Here is an 18,853-nt window from a genome sequence, read left to right as displayed (position 1 = left end):
ATGAGCAAGTTATCCTGCCAAGTTAAGGGATGCTAGCGGAAGACACAAGATCCCTGGATCAGAAGCAAAGGACATTATTACTTAGAGCAGTAGCAGTAACCACGGATCGTGCTTGTTCTGCTTCCCAAACCCCAGCTCCCACTGGTGATATGAAGAGGCCCCGTGGATTCTGTACATGGTGGGCTGTAAGGAACACTACCCCAGGGGGAGAGTCTGGACTCAGGGAGCCCAGAACTTTTACTACGAGCAGTGAGCTGGCCAGTCTCTTTCCCCAAAGGGATACTTGTTTCTGTCATATTGGACAGTCGGTAAATCTGCCCTTCGCTCTAAAAAAGACACAGTATCTGTCTCCCAAAGCTGTTTGCTCTAGAAACATCCTTGAAAAGATGATGTAGAAGAAAGGCACAACACGTGCAAAAACACAGAGATCCATGGAGAAGTGCTTGCCCAAATCATAGTGAGGAATAGCATCCAGGCATGCTGACTCCGTGGCTCTGCTCTTTCTGTTTATTGGTAAAGGATTTTGAAGATTGTCCCTTCCCCTTTATTCTCTGATGAACATTAGTGTAAAGGGAGTTTCTCACCATCTTTCTAAAGCAGTATTTGTTAAGCCCTGCTGTATGCCATGCATTGGAGATGCCCTGGTGAATAAATAGAGTCCTTACACCCTGGGAGCTCTCAGTCTAGGGGAGAAGATGGGCATGCTTAGGAATTATTAGAATTCAGTGTGTCAGAGGTGTATACAAAGGTGAGTTAGAGTATCCGCTTAATTTCTCTGTAACACCTGAAGTGACATCCAAATTAAAGAAATGTACAATTAAAAATATGTTAAGTACCTAATTTCCTATGGATAAGTTTTAGTATGGTTGCCTTAGAACCTACAGAGTTCTGTCATGTGAATTGAGAAACTATTTAGTAGGTTATAAATGTGACAAACCCCATAAGTGTTCAAGTGTATTCTTCCTGTGCACATTCAGGGAACCTGCAAATTCTCCTAGCGGCCACACTGCTGACCTCCAGAGTGGGCCTGTCTTCTGAGTCTTGCTCTGAGCGAACTAGATCCTTGCCTTGCTGCACCACTTACCGATGGGTCCTCAGGACCGTCTGTGTTGTGATTTTATTTTCCATCATGTTACCTCTTAATGAGGTACAAGAATCACATCAGAGCCACATGAATAGTGAAGGAGACCTTATGCTAGATTCTAGGAAAGAGAGAACAGATACAGAACATAAACTCTGAACCTTGGGGTCTTTTAAGCTGTGACAATTTCTTACATATCCTGCCCCTTAAAAACTTGAGTAGCTGCTAAAGGCTTAACAAGTGTTGCTCAAGCGCTGGATCTCCAGACTTGCGGTCCATCTCTGTGGCACTAGTCTGAGATGATGCCTTATCAGATAAGAGCCCTGGAGAGGCTTCTGTTCAGGGAGCACCTGGTGTACTCCCTAGAGAGCAGAGCCCATCCTGTCTAACTTGATATCCACACCGCCGGCCCGGTCTGTCATGGACTCTAGTTCAAGACAGGCGCTTGGTGAAGACCTTTGCACGAGGAGCGTGGTGATGAGCAGGATGCAAACAGAAAAGTAAGCTGGTTAGGACAGTGTAAACTTGGCTTGTATGTGTGTTCATGCCATTATCTGTACATAAATGGATGTGTGCGTATATATGTGTAGATTTCAAGAAAAGATGAAAATTTGACATTGATTAAGCGGATCATTTTTTTTTAATTTCAGAAAGTAGCCTATTATGGGCTGAAATGTAATTATCTGGTGCTGTTAGTGGTATAGGAGTTGTGCATTCATGGTTGATCAGCTGCCTCGAGTATCAAGATGAGGCATTTGTTGATCTAGAGAAAAGCAACTGAAGGAAGCAAGGAGGATGCCCCCCGACTTCAGGCGCGGAGCTCAGGGAGCCTGCTTCTGCTGCTTCCGTGTCCCCTGACGCCCCACCAGGGCCAGGCATGCAGCTCTGTTCTCTGTGACCGTGGGCAATTCAGGGCTAAAAGTGGCCACTAAAGCACATTCTAAGTTCTTTCCCGAGCACTGCTGATGGCGATTTCGCGTGGGCAAACGGCTGTGTGTCCAGAGGAACGGTGGACATTGTTCTTGTCTCCACGTTTCTTGTGGGAGCTCCCGAGTTGTCGTTACACGTGGCGTTGAATTTCAAGCCTGTTCAAGTCACCATTCCCCTTATGAAGCAGTTTCGGGAGCTCCTGCGTGGTGTGTCCGTTACCTGACGCCGGGAGAGGACCTTGCCCTTGTGTCCTCATCCATGCATCGTGCCGTGTGATCCCCACGCACGGCTGCACGTGGCTCCGGCGAGTGCTGCCTGCTACGTGGCTGCCCATCCCAGAGCCACGAGGCCGTTGACTCCTTAGCGAACTAGTGATAATTGCAGAGGGACGTTCTCACGTTTCCACCCTGATGCGGCCCGAGTAGCTGTGTGTGATGACTGGGTGCCCCCCTACCACACCCCGTCGCTCAGCACGCGCCACGACAAACTCGGGGACCTCGCACGCGCATGCGTCGCCGCTCAGACGAACGGCTCGGTGCTGCCCCCAGACCCACAGACACAGCGGCCGCGTGTCCCGCGCGTTCCCACCACAGAGGGCAGCCCCTTGGGCGGCGGCGTGTCCAGAAAGGATTTCCCTCCGAGCTCAGAGAACAGCAGGTGTGTGGAAGGTGTGTGTCTCTGTCTCCTAAACCTGAGGTTTCCGGGCGCTGCATTTCACTCAACATTTTAATTTGTAAGTTTGTTTTCATTGTGTCCATTTTAAAGCAAGGGTTCAGGCCTCATCATGTGTCTTTTGTTTGATACCTTTTCCAGCAGTTTTAAACTTTATTATGCAGGCATTTAGATATTCTGCAAGTTGAACATAGGAATTTAACTTAGGTACTCAGGAAGATGTTCAAAGTAAAGACTGTAGTAGTTCCTGGTTAAGAAGAAAGTGTTTCTGTTTTCCACCCTGACCGTGGCTGTGTCTGCACCTCCGTCCCCAGCCCTGAGCCACCACCTCTCTGTCCTCGTGTTCACGGAAGGCAGAGCGCGGTCCGAGGCCGTGGCCAGCCCCCAGACGCGCTGCCTGGGGCAGGCTGGGCAGCCCCATGTACGGCCCCTGCTCACTCTGACTTCCACAGAACGAACCAGGCCATTGTGAGTGGCCTCAGTTTACTCTGCTCGTCCTGACAGTCGCTGTGAGCACAGTGCTGGGGCGTCCTCAGCAGCTGCTGGCTCACCCAGGTGAGCGTGACCTCCAGCACGCCCCACAGTCACGCGTGTGCCCTCTCTGGATCTCATCCTTGCGAAGAGGTGGGGCCTTGCCGTGTTGCCCCCACACGATCTTCAGGGCCCCCTCACCCACACAAGCCAGCTTAATAGGAAAACAACAGTGATGTGCCCAGAACAGATGATTCATTTTAATATGTGGAGAAGAAATTTGCATTGTTTTGGGTCTACATAAACAGCCACTGTCATTCGGCTATGAGCAGATGTTAGACCTCCGAAAACTTTGCTGATAATTAAAATACTGACACTGAGCGTTTTACCCCAGCTGCAGGTTCTGTTTACTGTAAATTTGATTTTAATGGTGCCTCTGTGCTGTTACCGAGGAGCAGTTAGCTTTTTACCTCCATACAAAAGTGTCCACAATGAAGACAAATGTCTGTTTCCTCTCATTTCCTTGGGAAAGATAGGAAGATACTGCAGTATACAGGAAATCTGAACATGTCGACAAAAATGGGTGTGATCTTTTTGTAGGGTTTGCCCAAAAAACAGAAGGAGACAAGTTTAATCTGCCTTGTTAGCCCCTAAGCCCGCCTTGGAAGAGGAACGCTGCACTAACAATATTGGCCGGCTGCTTCTTTGCATAATTTTACCTTTTAGAATGTGCGTGATGTGTACAACTTTTGAAAAATAGGCCTTGTCTCCTGTGTTATCTGTACGGGGAGTTTTATAAGCCTGTCAGAGGACAGTAGGAAAAGGTCTTGGGCCCCCTAATTTCTTGACTCCGTAATGCGAGAAAGAACATCGGTGCTAGTTTGAGTTGAACAGGAGGCGGCCTTACAGCAGGCCGCGGGGCTGCCGCTCCCCTGGGATCTTGGAAGGAAGCGTCCCAAGGCCAAGGCCGGGCATCCCCCGGCTCCAGTCAAGCCCCGAGGCTCCTCGGATGCATCAGCCGTTACCACCAGGAAGGGCGCCCAGACCGCTGGGGAGAGCAGGAGGGCCAGGGCCCCAGGGGAGGGCACGCCCGGAAGCCGGGACAGAAAGCGTCCCACACGGAGCCCTCACAGCGGCCAGGGGCTGACCTGGATACCCCCAAATGTGTACAGAATGCCAAAGGCTCTCGGTGCTGATCCCGACACAACGGCACCTCCCCGTCGCTTTGCTCCAGAAGGGACTTCAGACATTTGAGCCCTTTCTGCTACTGAATCAGCTGGCGATTTTTAGGAAGGTGCTCTTCATGGGTAAAAGACAAGATCAGAGTACTTTACAGTTTAACTTTAAAATCCCATTTCGTCATTTCTGTCACATGAGTCAAATTTCCGAAGTTCTGTGACTGTCGCAGGTCATCCTTCAGCACCGCCGGCAGGCCTCTGCCACAGCCAAGAAAGGGTTAACCGTGCGCTCCCCTTGACCTCCCTCCCAAAAAGCCTGTCAGGATGACCTTAAAGCACCATTCTTATCTTCCTGCGGGAGATTTGTGCGCCTGGCTCCCATTAGATCTTCATGCATGGAAACGATGATATATACCTAAGAGTCTGATATAACACAAAATTTCTTAGGGTTTGTGACTTTAAAGGTAAAATATTGTCTTTTATTCTTTGTCACTCTTCAGTGCCCATGGAAATATCTAGGCCCATGGAGACTGTTCACGGTAAAGTTAGAAATCTGGCCAGTCATGTATTTCTAACTTGAGATAAAATTTATTCTTAGTTTTGTCTGAACATCTTAGAATTTCTTTCAGGGGTGATATTTGATAATCTTTGATCACTACCAATCATAAATGTAGTACTAATGATAACTGAGAAAAAGGAACTAAAACTTTTGTCACTTAAATCTGTGTCCTGGCTTACTGTAAGTATTCCTTCAGTAAAAATTGCATGGTGTATCTTATAAAATTTAGTATTTGAACTTAGGTGGAAGGGTCTGTCAGAAAGGATGTGGACTTCAGTTAATTTTTCACAGAAAAATATTTTTTCTCATCTCATCAAACAGTGGCCTCGGGGCGCCTGGGTGGCTCAGTCGGTTGAGTGTCTGCCTTCGGCTCAGGTCATGATCCCAGGGTCCTGGGACCGAGCCCCGCATCGGGCTCCCTGCTCCACGGGAAGCCTGCTTCTCCCTCTGCCCCTCCCCCTGCTTATGCTCTCTCTCTCTCTCTCTCTCTGTGACAAATAAAACCTTTAAAAAAAAAACAGTGGCCTTCACAAAGTTGAGGACAGGGCGATGGCTTTTACTGTAACTCTGACATCTACCTTTATACATTTATTTGTGGTACAAAGCAGATATTTACCAAATTGCCTTTTAATTATTATTTTGTGGTGTATATACCATCCTTATGGTCATTCATGGCAGAATGACCAAAACAGGTCTGTGCTCTGAAAGAAATCTCACTAGTACACCTATCATTTTTCACAAGCGTGCCGGAGACTAAAAATAATTTTGATTTTGTATCTCCAGTCACCTAAATATTTGTGATTTGTGTGTGCATTTTATTAACACTGACCAGAACACATTTCTTTTTTTTTTTTTTTTAAAGATTTTATTTATTTATTTGACAGAGAGAGACACAGTGAGAGAGGGAACACAAGCAGGGGGAGTGGGAGAGGGAGAAGCAGGCCTCCCGCTGAGCAGGGACCCCGATGCGGGGCTCGATCCCAGGACCCTGGGATCGTGACCTGAGCCAAAGGCAGACGCTTAACGACTGAGCCACCCAGGCGCCCCTTCTTTTTTTTTTTTTTTTTTTTCAGAACACATTTCTAACCCTTGAAAATAATAGTCATAAGGTATTGACCATCTTTGTTCTCTCAAAAAAAATTTTTTTGATAGCGAAATTGTCATTTTGGCCTGGGTTTGTAGGAATGAGAGGCTGCTCTCGCCATTGCAGTTATAAACCAGGTTGGAATTCCTTCTTAAACCCCTGGAGTGGAGTTTTCCTTCAGGGACGCGAGGCAGTGCAAAGCGTTTGGTCCAGGGAGCGCCCCCTAATTTGTGTCGTGTTCAGGTGGAAAGCCCTCACTTCTTCAAAACCAGGTTTTGGTGGGAGCAGCTCTCTTAGGGACATCCTGCAGCAAGACCGGTAATTAGTATTGTCCAAAGAGTGACTACACTATGTAGCAATTATTGATATTGCTTTGACGGGCTGTGCTATTGTAGGAATAATTTATCCCCTGCTTCGAAATTTCTACAAGGTTATATTGCATTGAATTTTAATTTGTCATTTTTTTCTGCTCTCACTTGAAAAACTTATAAGCTTTTGTGACATTAAAATATGGTTCTAATTTATTAGCATAATCTGTTAATATTGTTTCATTTTAATAGACATTAAGTATGATTTCTTCACGTTCTTGTTAAAATTACATCTTAAAATTGAAGTCAAGAAAAATTATATGTGGCTTAAGATTCACAGTGTCATGTGTGCCCCAAATTTTTATATGAAAAGTATTACTTTTTTAATCGTGTCCTATTTGAGGTGCTTTAATTGTGACAATGAGCCAGCCTAGCATTTTCAAGCTTAGTGCCCTTCCAGAACACAGAATCTCAAACACACACAGTAAGAGCGCCTCTCTGTCGGCTGGATAGAGTGCTCCCCGATTCGTGACTCCTTTAATAAAGCCTATTAGATCTTTACAAAATAATAATAAAAATAAAACACAGAGAATCCGACATAACCTAGCAGTGTGTAAACGTGGAATACAGTTTCAGGAGAAGCTTCGAGATTTAAAAATAAATGCTGCTGGCTGCCACGACGCGGCTCTCCCAGGGTATCCGCGCAAGCTTCCCCGGCGTGTGGAGCATCCCACCCCACACAGGGCTCTTTAATGCCGTCTTTATCTGCTACGCGATGCATGAAATCTACTTTCGGCTTCAGAACTGCGGGCCACCTTTGACCCCTTTCGTGGAGACACAATGTGACCTTTCTATTGTCATCGGCTTTCATTCTCCTGAAAATTCTATGAATTTTTATTACAAGTTTTTTTTAAGCCAAGCTGAGGCTTCCACAAATTACTTGACGCGGACGAGATGAAGTTGTTGAAGTGGCGTGAGATAAGTTTTACAGCCGGCCTGGGCGCCGCCGAGGAGTCCGGGCCCGTGTCCTGCAATGTCATACGCCAGTAACTGCTGAGCCTACTATTGGATAAATACATCATTTTATGGAACATTGATTGTTCTATAAACCCAATGGAGTATTATGCTCTATGATCAAACCATTTAGATTGTGTGTAGAGCACAGAAAATGCCATATTCAGGATGGTACTAAAAGTGCCATTTGTGTATTTTATGGATGTCATTACAGGGGAAACTTCTCTCTGTAGGCCCTGTTTACTGCAAAATTTTTTAGTCTGTAATGACATTTTTCATTCACAACGTATGCCTTCAAGAGAGGGGGCCCTTGTTTTATTTGTTTCATTCGAGTTTGCTGCACAAATTCTGTACATTTTAATTAAATGTAAGCTTAACAAAAGCATAAGGTCTTTATTCTGTGAGAACGAGCAATGACAGTAACAAAAGAATAACATACACACACAGAAAGGAAGCAGTTGGGTGCTAGAGCCTGTGTGCAGCTTCCCATGAGCCCCCAGACAGCGAAACAGAGCCATCCCCGTGGTTCTGGGGGGTGTGGGCCTCTATCTTAACCCCTCCACTGCTGTGTGACACTTTGTGGTTTTCAACTCCGAGGATTCTCTCTTCAAGAAGGACCTGGAGGGCTCCTAATGATCTCCTGGAGAAGTGAGCCTAATTTGGAACCATTTCCCGGAAAACAAACCCTCCGCTCCCCACAAAGCCCTTCTCATTTCAACCAAGTTGTAGACTTTCAATGCATTCAGCTATGAGAAAGGCGTCTGTCTCTGTACTCCTGAAAGCAAATGGGCAGTAAGTTGGGATTTTTCATAAACAGGCAGGAGGCTGCATTTTAACCTATTTGCCCCTTCTGCACAGAGCGATTTATGGTCCTCTTGCAAACAGGTCCAAAAAGGCTGAATCAGATGCACGATTTGATTAGCTACTATGATCACTGAAATCCGACGTTGTCTTTGAAAGATGTTAAGCATAGTAAAGCATAGATGTAAAGCATAGTGCAAACATTATGTCGGGCGTCCATGCTCCGTTAAAGATTGGTGCACTTTTGGACCGATAGTGGGTGACTAAGCAGTTAAGAGTAAGCCTGTACAGAGTTCCTGTTTTCCAAATACTGTATCCATTTGGCCATTTGCATTGGTGAGCTTTACGGTTCATATTTACTAGAAAGAGCTCAGAAATTGAAGTTGATGTGCCCAGTAAATTCTTGGTCATAGCCCAGTTAGAATTTAAAGTTACAGTAGAGATTCACATTAGTTTAAAATGACACTTGAACTTCTGCATAGCTCCACATTAATTCATTATGGGCGAAATGGAAGAATCTTCAGTGGGTGAATCTTTTTCAATCTGATTGAGGCTGTTACATTTTATAGGTGCTATTTTTCAAAGCAGTACTGACAGCACTCGAAGTTATTAAATTGCTGAATCAAAAGATGGACCTGCACTCGCATTTATGAACTGTGGTGGAGTAGCAGGGCTCGCGCCGAACTGAGGGTAAGATGTTGGCGGTGTCAGGCTTCATCACACGCCATCGTGACAGTGGTGTTTACCCATGTAGTTCACTTTAATGGTCTGGAAGTGGCTTAACCCACCTCTGGATTCAAATAAATTCAGTATAAGTAGTTCAGAATAGCATCATTATCAGTGCTGCAAGGGATTCAGAGGATAATTCGACACCCAAGAGATTTTCCGTCCAGTTGCAGACTGAAGAAGGGGAGTGCAGGGGCTCCGGCCTGTAGGCTTTTTTTGGAGACCACCAGAGCACAGGACGCCTGGTGGCCCCCGCCTGCGCTCATTTCTCCTGCTTTGACATCGAGGTACTATGGCCTCTTCTGTAATTAATTGGGGTTGATTTGTAGGCTGCCTTCTTTATTTTTGTGTCTTTATTTCTTCATGTCTCCCCCCGCCCCTGGCCCCGAACTCTAAGTTAGACTGAAAATGCCCTTGAAGTTAGGGAATGGACAGAACCAAGCAAATCAAGTTCAGGGTGTCATGATGACAGAACGGGCAGAAACTGGATGGAGTGCAGGGCGCGGAAGGCAAGCGGAACGGTTACGTCCCAGGTAGAGAAGAGGATGGAGGGGAGAAATTGCAAGGGTGGAGGAGGAAGACTGTGGTGGGTACGGCAGACCGGAGACCCAGGGGGTCCCGCGGACGGCACGCTGAGCAGGATGGCAGCACCCCGTGTCCACGCAGGCACGCACGGACGTGGGAACGGGGGGGCTCTGGAACGCCCTGTCCTCACCTGCCCAGCCTGCTGCCTGGCCTCCCGGCGCTTTTGAAGACAGAGATTTTAGGGAGATTTAAAGTTCAGAAGATAAACCGGGAGATGAGGTCCAAGTATAGACCATGATTCAGCCCTTCCTCTCGAGGACCCGTGTGGTTCACCTACTCTCGTGCTTGCCTTCTGAACTGTAATCTTCCCAGGGGTGAGCTTTTCTTTGACAAAGCAGGAGAAGGGGGGAGGGGAAGGCGGAGGAGGGACATCACAACAGGCGCATCCCTGGGCAGGGCAGTTTAAGTGCACTCGGTTGGTTCCTGGAAACTCGCCCTAGGCTCACAGAACCGTTAGAAGGTCTTCAGAGGCCCTAGAGCTGGGAGTCCCCAGTGTGAAGACCACCGCTGCCCTGTGACACCCACCCCCAGGCACCACACGGTGGGCATTCGGGAGCTGCTCGCTCAGGGAGGCGTAGGAAGGAGCAAGCTTTCGTGCTCCCAGCCGGTTCTTCTCTTTCCTCAGAGGGTAAACAAGACACAGAGCGGGACGCTACAGTTAGGCCCGTCATTTAGCTAGAGTCATCGACGCTTTGGCCCCTCCTCGGAGAAGGTTCAGTTGACCTTTGCGATGTGATGGCTTGGCCAGGCCTGGTCCACCCATGGCTGCAGGACCAGCCCAGAGCAGCGCCGCCCCTCCCCCCCGCGACTCCGCCCCCCTCCCCCCGCCCCTCCCCCGTCAGGGTATCCCATTATCCCCGAATGAGCATGAGGGAGAGGGAGGTGTTGCTGACAGAGATCCTCCTGGTTGACGCCACACGTCTTTTCCCGACCCGAGAGTCTGGGATTCTGTTGACTTCCCAAGATTCACGCTATAGAGAGTTGTCTGAGAAGGCACAATGTAAACTGGTCCTCATAGTTGTTTAAGAAGATGGATTACCTGTACACTTTACTTCCTCACTGCGAGTCAGAGCCTCAGAAGCTGAAAGAACATGGTGACAGAAAACCGATCCCACGAACTCGCTGTGCAGTGAGCTTCCTCCCAGTTATTTCCATGCACACACCAGCCACCAGGAGATCCTTCCACTCCCTCTGGCCTCTCACGTGAAGGGGGAAGCAGGGGTAGGACTTCCCCTGACCTCTGAGTGTCGAACAACAGAGCTTCGCTGCAGTGTGTGTGGGATGGGCCAGGAGTTTGCCTTGTTCAAACGTAGCGCGGGAGTCCAGATCCTGGACCGTTGCCCACAGTCTGGGTGTGAGCCTGGGGGTGTCCTCTTGGCAAATGGGATGTAACAGCTTCTGTGGCTCCTGCCTGAGCCACTGAACCCACCGGACGCGGGCCTAGTCTGGGGTCCGTACTCAGAGTGGACTCTGTGCTGAAAGAAGTGCTTTCTTGCAGAAGAGCCCCAACATGGAGAACAAAATGGTCTTTAAGGGATGCTAGTAGTACATAATCTTATCATTTTCGGGCGCCTGGGTGGCGCAGTCCGTTAAGCGACTGCCTTCGGCTCAGGTCATGATCCCAGGGTCCTGGGATCGAGTCCCGCATTGGGCTCCCTGCTCAGTGGGGAGCCTGCTTCTCCCTCTCCCCCTGCTCCTGCTCTCTCTTGCTATCTCTGTCTCTCTCTCTCTCCAATAAATAAATAAAATCTTTAAAAAAAAAAAAATCTTATCATTTTCTTTGCTTCGGTAAGGATAAAGGTGCTTTTTAAAAATGACCTACAATAAAGAGAGTAAAGTGGAGCATTTCAGAACGGGGGTGGCCGTTGAGATATGGAAACTCTCACATAGATCACTGGCAGGTCGTTCTCTCATTGAGGGAGAAGGAGGCCACAGTAAGAACACAGAAAATTTGGGATTTAAAGACAAAAACAAGAACTCTGTTTAAAGAGTCATTCTGTTTTGAATAGGAAATAAAGATGGCAGTCGCCAGGCCTATTTTACGCTGTCAAGTTATTAAACAAGCATCGGCCTGGGTCGCAGGTGGCGCCGGGGAGGTGGGTGTGTGTGCGCGTCCTGTGCCCTCCTCACAGCTGTTCATAACCTTACAGAAAGATGCGCCTTTGGGTCAGAAGATACTGCCACCGCTCGGTGGCCTGCGCGCCCACCGGCGACCGAGGTCTTGTTGGCAGCGGCAGCCGCCGAGGGCAGTAGCCACGCTCCTTCCCAGGCGCCGGCTCTCAGCGGTGCTGTTCGGGCAGTGTGAGCAGAGGACGGGGAAGGGCCGGCTGCCGGCACGCCTGTCCCCTCCCGCCCGGGTGGCGCGGGCGCCCGCGGCCGCCCTGCAGTGTGGCTCACTCTAGAGTTTCTGCTGAGGCTTTGCAGCTGCTGCCGAAGACTTGTCTTACTTGTAAGCCTAAAAGTCGTTTTCCAGGCTCTAACTGGTCCCTGTCTCCCATAGGCATTGTGTCCAAGTCCTACGAGTGCCGTTTGAAGGGCCAAGGAGCCGCCTTCGTGGAGACAGACAGCCCCTTCACGGCGGCCGCGCTGGCAGAGGCGGCCCCTGGCAGAGAGCGGCCCCTTAGGAGCAGCAGGAAGCAGGCGGCGGCGCCCGAGCAGGTCCAGCAGGTCATCATCATCCAGGGCTACGACGGCGAGTTCGCCCTCGACGCCTCGGTGGAGGAGACGGCCGCGGCCACGCTGCAGACGCTGGCGCTGGCCGGCCAGGTGGCCCGCGTGCTGCACATCACGGAGGACGGGCGGCTCATCGCTGCGGGCCACGGTGGCGCCCCCGTGGGCGGCGTGGCGCCCGGGCCGCTCCTGCCGGAGCAGTTGGCCGACGGAACCACCCAGGTGGTGGTCGTGGGGGGCTCGATGGACGGCCGCGGCGTGGACGAAGCCCTCAGCCCGGGCGGTGCCGTGATGCAGCAGGTGACCAAGCAGGAGATTGTAGACCTCACCGAGGCCGGCGTCCCCCCGCCCGACACGGCCTCCGCCCTGGATGCCCTGCTGTGTGCGGTCACCGAGCTGGGAGGGGCGGAAGGCCGGGCCGGGCCCGACGACAAAGGCAGGTCCGGCCACAAAGACGTGCTGGTCCAGCTGCCCGGGCCGGACGTGCCCGCCTCCCCCCCCGCCGCCGCCCGGCCCGAGGCCCCCGAGATCCACATGTTCCAGGACGTCCGGGAGAGCGCGGCCACCATGGAGCCCATGGAGCTGCTGACCCAGGTGGTGCGGCCCTCGGCCGTCCCCGCCTCGCAGGAGCGCCCGCAGGTGGCCTTCAAGAAGGTGGTGCAGGGCGTGCTGCAGTTCGCCGTGTGCGACTCGGCCGCGGCCGGGCAGCTCATGGAGGAGGGCGTCACGCAGGTCATCGTGAACGAGGAGGGCACCGTGCACATGCTGGCCCGAGAGGGCTCGCAGATCATCATGCAGGAGGCCGAGGCCCACGGCCAGCACGTGGACCTGGCCGAGCAGGACGCGGAGATCTCCCAGATCATCGTGACGGAGGAGCTGGTGCAGGCCATGGTGCGGGAGTCCAGCGGCAGCTTCCCCGCGGGCGCCACGCACTACATCGTGACGGAGCTGCCCCCGGGCGCGCAGGAGGCGGCGGGCATGTACTCGCACACCGTCATCGAGGCAGCCGGCCCTCAGGAGATCCTGCAGGCCGGGGCCGCGCTCGGCGCCGAGGCCATGGTCCCAAATGCAGCCGAACAGTTGACAAGTATGGTCATTTACACCCAGGATGGCTCCCCGGCCGCGACCGTCATCCAGAGCCAAAGAGAGAGTCACGAACTCCAAGAAGCCTGAGGCACGGATCGTCACGCTCGGCCCCAGGGAAGGGGTGGCCCGGTCCGGCCCGTGTGGGCACGGCCATCCCCGGGCTGCACGTGCCACGGCTTTGGGACAGTGGCGTGGCCGTCCGGAGGGGTGGCGGCCCGCGCTCGGGGCGAGGTGGGCACGGACCACGCAGCAGCGCACACCAGGTCCCCGGGGACCCGTGGCCGGCCGCCCACCCGAGCCCCGCGCCGCTGGGGAGGCCGGGCCGGGGTGCCACTGGGGCGGGGCCCTGTGCCGACCACACCCGTTTCCTGTTCGGTTCTTTCGTGACTGGTCTTTTCCCTCTGTTCTATCCACTGTGCTGAGGCGAAGCCACGTTGTTTTCGGTTTCCACCCACCCCTTCCCCCGCTCCCCGCAAATGTTTTCCCATTTCAGTTATCAAAGGATTGTGCCTAGTGGTGGAGAAGTCCGAATGGTGTATCTTGTGGCCTGAGACCTGCCTGTTCGTGCAGTCCAGCATGGAGCCATTTTAACAGTTTATTATAGATTTGGTTAAAAATTGTAGCTACAAGTCCTCACGTCTTGAGCAGTCCACCCTTGTCCATTCTTCTGAAATCGTAGGGTCACAGTGTCCCCAGACCAAAGGAAGACCTAGTAGCTCCTCTGACGCATCAGTTTCCTCCCCCCGGACGTGGTGGGCGTGTTCTTAGCTCTGGTTGCACTCTGCTTAAAAGAAGCCTTCTCAAGCCTCTGGTTGAGAAAAGCCTTGATGTTTCTATTGGATGAAAATATACCTTGGTTAAGACAACCCAGTGCTTCTAATTTTGACTTCGTTTCATACAATAAAGTCTATATATGAAATGTGCACTCTGGAAACTAGTGTTCATATCAATATTTTGCTTTTATAACGAATGTTTCTTCATATTGATACCATTTTTGCGGGATTTATTTGTGATCCGTGTCCTTGTGAAGAAGCTGACATTCAACGTTACTAACAGAAAGCTGCGCCCCCTGCAGCCCCGGCCCCAACCAGCATTGTCCGTGTTTAGTTGTGGGTTCACTGCAACTGTGGAATGCAAGTCTGTGTTCTAGTAACTCACTTCTCCATACGATTGCTCTTCCTTTTCCAAACCTGTAAATACGATCCCCTCCCCCAAATGCAAAGGTTGTTTTTGTTCTATTTTTTTCTTTGAAATAAAATTATAGCATTGAAAGAGAATGAGGTTCTCTTTTTTCCAGCAGCCAGCCAATGGGCAGCTGTAGAAACTGGAAAGAACTAGTTCTTCTGTCTGACAGGGCAGCTTCTCCGCCCGCTCTGCCCATGTCCAGGGCACCTCCCGCGGCCTCGTGCTGTCTTCTGAGGCTTTGGCACATGGCCCAGGCACCTTCTGGTGACAATAGCGTCTTCTGTCACAGTATCTAAAAATTGTGAGGAGCAGACACGAGAAAAAAGGAAGAGAAAACAGTGCCTCCTGAGTGTAAGGTCCCTTCCTGGGAGCGCAGGGTAGGGATGTGCTGCGTGCAGCGCGTCCTCGTCCCTCTGCAGTCCGGCCATCCCAGGGCCACCTCCCTGACACAGCTATCCCTCCCCCACCCCCAAAAAAATGAAAGGTAAAATTTCAAGTTTGACACCGAGAGTCATAATTAGCTGAGTATGACTTGCTCATGTTTCTTAAAAATGGCAGGGTGATCCACTTCTTCCTAAACACTTGTCTCAGCCAACAGTGACAGGATCAACTCCCGTTTGTTACCAGGATAAAGGTGACCTTTATAAAGTGATGCCCCTCTCCAAGCTTCTCATACGTGTTAAAAAAAAAAAAAAAAAAGCAGCAGCAGCAGCAACGTGGTGGGGAGGGGGGCTATGTTTTCAGGTGGAAATATTCCGTCCTGATCACTCCTCCCCTTGGCTGCAGCCCGCGGCCCCCAGCTCAGATGCTAATTCCCGCCGGTGCCCCGTCCTGTATGGCTAACCTTTCTGCCCGAGTCCAGGCTGTTGACACCGACATGCTGCAGTTCACTGTTTGTGATTTATTTAGGATAAATACGTCTCCGGTGGCATTTAATCCTTCATAAAACCAGCGTAGCCCGCAGTGTCAGACCAGCAATCACGCTGTATGCACAATGAAAAGAGCAGGCCTTTGCATAAAAAAATTGTACAGAAGGTGTTTCGAGGCTCAGAAGGATTGCGAAGGATTCACTAAGCTAGTGTATCCTGTAATTACCTGTAGATCTGGGTTCATGTTCCCTCTCCCTTCTCTCTCATCACACAACCCTCGGGATGTACGGGAGTCCAAGAAGCACGTACACAAACTCGTGGCTCGGAATAACGAGGCGTGGCCGATCCTGTGAGCAGGCCACACTTACAGCGGGTGCCCACGAAGAAGACACAGGCAAGCTTCCAGCCTCCCTTGGGGTTTTAGCTAGAGAAAACAGTCACGCTTTAAAGAAGCAAAAAACAAAGCAAACAACAGAGTTACCTGGAGACTAAAATCCAGAAAGGCCACCTTCATATGCAGCTATAGCCAACCAGCTGTATGACAGAGCCTCAGGGACGTCCAGCCTGCAGGGGGGCCACTGCCCTGACCACGTCAACATAGAGAAATAGTTTAGGGTCCACCTTCCGGGCCAGAAGCTTGCCATAGAGGATGGGGAGTTACAGAGTTTTAGCCACTGACTGTCACTGTCATGAAACGTGGTGACCCAAGCAGGCATCCCTCTGAGATGCTTCCGGAGTCCCTGGACAGTTGTAATGGTGGGAGGGTGGGCAGGAGGATGCTCCGAAACCTCTCCCCCACCACGCCCCAGAACACGCGAGCAAAGAAACCCGCGTCACCCGGGAGATAGCAAGGACAGCCTTTCTGCGAAGAACCAAGTGAATGTGCTAGGATTGCATCAGTGGGATGCTAGAAGTTCCAGACGGCAGCTCAGGCCAGAAACGTGGACCCGACGCCCCAGAAGACAGGCGGTGGGTCTTTGGTTGGCCCCCTAATAAATGACGGCGAAGACCCCGCAGAGGCCCAAGGCCTGGCCATGCTCAGGCCAGACTCCGCAGCTCCGACCCGGCGCTCCCCCTAGGAGGCCGGAGACCTGCTGCCCGGGAGCCCGGCGTCCAGCCCAGTATTCGCATCCCTCTGTTCCGTCAAACCTTCCGTTTCCCCGAGCAGAGAGAAACGGCACATAGGGAAGACCAGAGGGGCCAGCTCGGAAGCCTAACCCAGAGCTGGTTCTGGGACGAGAATTGGGAAACCAGAAAGGTCGTTCGTTGAGCAAACGAAGAAAGGAGCTCTAAGTTTTTCCCTTATTTTACTGTTGAATAGTAGCCCATAATTTAAGAGCGCACACAGCTCACTTAAGCAACCTGCTCCTGTTCCGTCTTGTGGAAGAATACAATTCGCTTTCTACTCCTCTAGGGCGATATCATTTTACATGAAGAAAAAAGTTAGCTCAGATGGCAGTTATACGTTTCGGAAGCACCTTCTAATCAGGGATTGGTGATTCATTATTAGCTTCAGCAGGCGATCCGTCTGACATGTAAGGGGAAAAAATTAGCAGCTGTCACTGCGTGATGAGTTAATTTCCTGATAGGCCTGACACTGAAAAGCCATTTGGAGACATGGCAGCAGCTGAGTACAAAACCTGGCACTGCTTTGTAACTGGAGATAAAGGAAGAGCGGAGGAGCGGGCCGGGGAGGGTCCCGCGGAGCCACAAGTGGGGGTGCACCCCCCGCCCCCCGGGCATCGCCACGTCCAGGGCCGGTCCCCCCTGCCCTCGCCCGGCCCGTCGTGTACCCGCGTCCCCCCACGAGGCGGGAGAGTACCATGGGTGCCTGACATTTCCACGCAAGGGCGAGAGCGTGATGCTGTCCTTCTGATGGTCCCCTTGGCAGTTTTCATAATGGGAGCTCAGGCTTTCAATCACGGGATCATGTTTTACCACCATAAAAAGGAACCCCATGAAACAAGTGCTGTGGGAACTCAGGAGGAGCCGGTGGGGCGGCCCAGGGGGGCTCGCCGTTCATGAACCTCCCTCCCACCCCGCTCTTGAATTGCTCCTTCCTCACGGGGTCCATTTCCAGCCCGCGCTGAACACAAAACAAAGCTTCAGTGTCCGGGACATGGGAGCTAGAGCTGGGCGTGAGGGACTCATGCAGCCTTCATGGCTGAGGGCTCCTTGGTGAAGTCTGCATGGACGGGGTTCTAGAATCGGGACCCAGGTGTTGGCACGTGCACCGCTGCGGTGTTTCCCAAAGCGAAGACGGACAGCGTTACGAAAACAGGCGCCGTGCCCAGGGGGAGACGGGTAAGCCACGTCATCACTGCCGTTCGACTCTGGGTCTGTCACATAAAGGAAGCAGAGCCCTCTCGAGGAATCTTTGCCTTGAGAAATCAGCATGAGGTAGAGAAACTTGTTTCTCCAAAACTCCTGGGGCCCTCAGCCCGGGACAGGAGTCAGCCTTCTGTTCTCTCCGTGGGACCCTAAGTGTATGAGGTCATGCGGGCCCAGCCAAGATGGAATCGCCTGGGCGAGCACATGGTCACCGAGGCCCATCACCAGATTCGGATGAATCCGTTATAGATCTCACCAGGAATCACTTGCTTATTACTCCATGGCCCTGCATTTTCAATACCTCTTAATAAATACTTTTAAAATGACTTAATTCCATACTTGTGGGTAATATACAATGGAATATTACACAGCCATCAAAAAATGAAATCTTGCCATTTGCAACAACGTGGATGGAACTAGAGGGTGTTATGCTAAGCGAAAAAAGTCAATCAGAGGAAGACATGTATCATATGATCTCACTGATGTGAGGAATTTGAGAACCAAAACAGGATCCTAGGGGAAGAGAGGAAAAAATGAAACAAGATGAAACCAGAGAGAGAGACAAACCATAAGGGACTCTTCATCTCAGGAAACAAACTGAGAGTTGATGGAGTGGAGGGGGGTGGGAGGGATGGGGTGGCTGGGTGATGGACATTGGGGAGGGTATGTGCTATGGTGAGTGCTGTGAATTGTGTAAGACTGATGAATCACAGACCTGTACCTCTGAAACAAATAATACATTATATGTTAATTAATTGAATTTAAGTTAAAAAAAATAAGAAATAGACTGACCTAACCGGGGCCTGGCTACCAGCACCATGGAAGGATGACCTGCAGCTGCGACGAGCGGGAGTGTTGGACCAGGGCGCTCTGTCAGCGCCGTTGTCCGTGCTCTCCAGAACAGCTCACGTCACCCTTCCGATCACTTTGTAAGCAGAGCGATAAAAAACCAATGCAAAGTAAAGGTTTGTGTTTCAGTTCCCAAACTGGGTTCCCACTTAGAGACAAGGAGCTGCTCCAGCCGTCCCCGGCGTCCCCCTCGGGGCAGCACGTGGCCAGGCAGTGTTGGGTGGGACCGGGGTCCCTCAGCAAGACGGCCTGTGTCCCCACGCACTGCTGTCCCCCGAGGCCTCAGCAGATCTTCAGTGCCATCCTGCCTGGTCTGCAAATGGGGCCAGAGTCTGCGGGGAGACGCCACATCCCGGCCCGGCCCCGGCTTCCACCTTGGCCCCACTTGAAGGGCTCGAGGGATGTTTTAAGTGCAGAGCGCTACACGCGGCAAATCACGGAACAGGGCTTCACC

The 18,853-nt window shown here is 51.3% G+C and overlaps 1 protein-coding gene across 6 annotated transcripts in view; it reads left to right on the top strand.

Moving 5' to 3' along the window:
• The window catches only part of ZNF407 (zinc finger protein 407), a 518,640-nt gene that overhangs the window by 423,311 nt on the left and 76,476 nt on the right, over positions 1-18,853 (top strand). For 3 of the 6 annotated variants that reach the window (XM_081801004.1, XM_081801005.1, XM_081801006.1), the window contains exon 9: positions 11,910-14,088. The exons of the other annotated variants lie outside the window; for them this stretch is intronic. In XM_081801004.1, coding sequence (XP_081657130.1) covers positions 11,910-13,252 — 1,343 coding nt within the window. In that variant the 3' untranslated portion in view covers positions 13,253-14,088. Of the gene's footprint in view, positions 1-11,909; positions 14,089-18,853 lie in introns of those variants that run through there. 6 annotated transcript variants of the gene reach the window in all.

This window comes from Leptonychotes weddellii, chromosome 13, assembly GCF_054177405.1.
Source record: "Leptonychotes weddellii isolate Sample4059 chromosome 13, ASM5417740v2, whole genome shotgun sequence".
Lineage (NCBI taxonomy): Eukaryota > Metazoa > Chordata > Mammalia > Carnivora > Phocidae > Leptonychotes > Leptonychotes weddellii.
The sequence above is the reverse complement of the archived record's forward strand: the minus strand, read 5'-3'. Positions and strand labels throughout refer to the sequence as shown.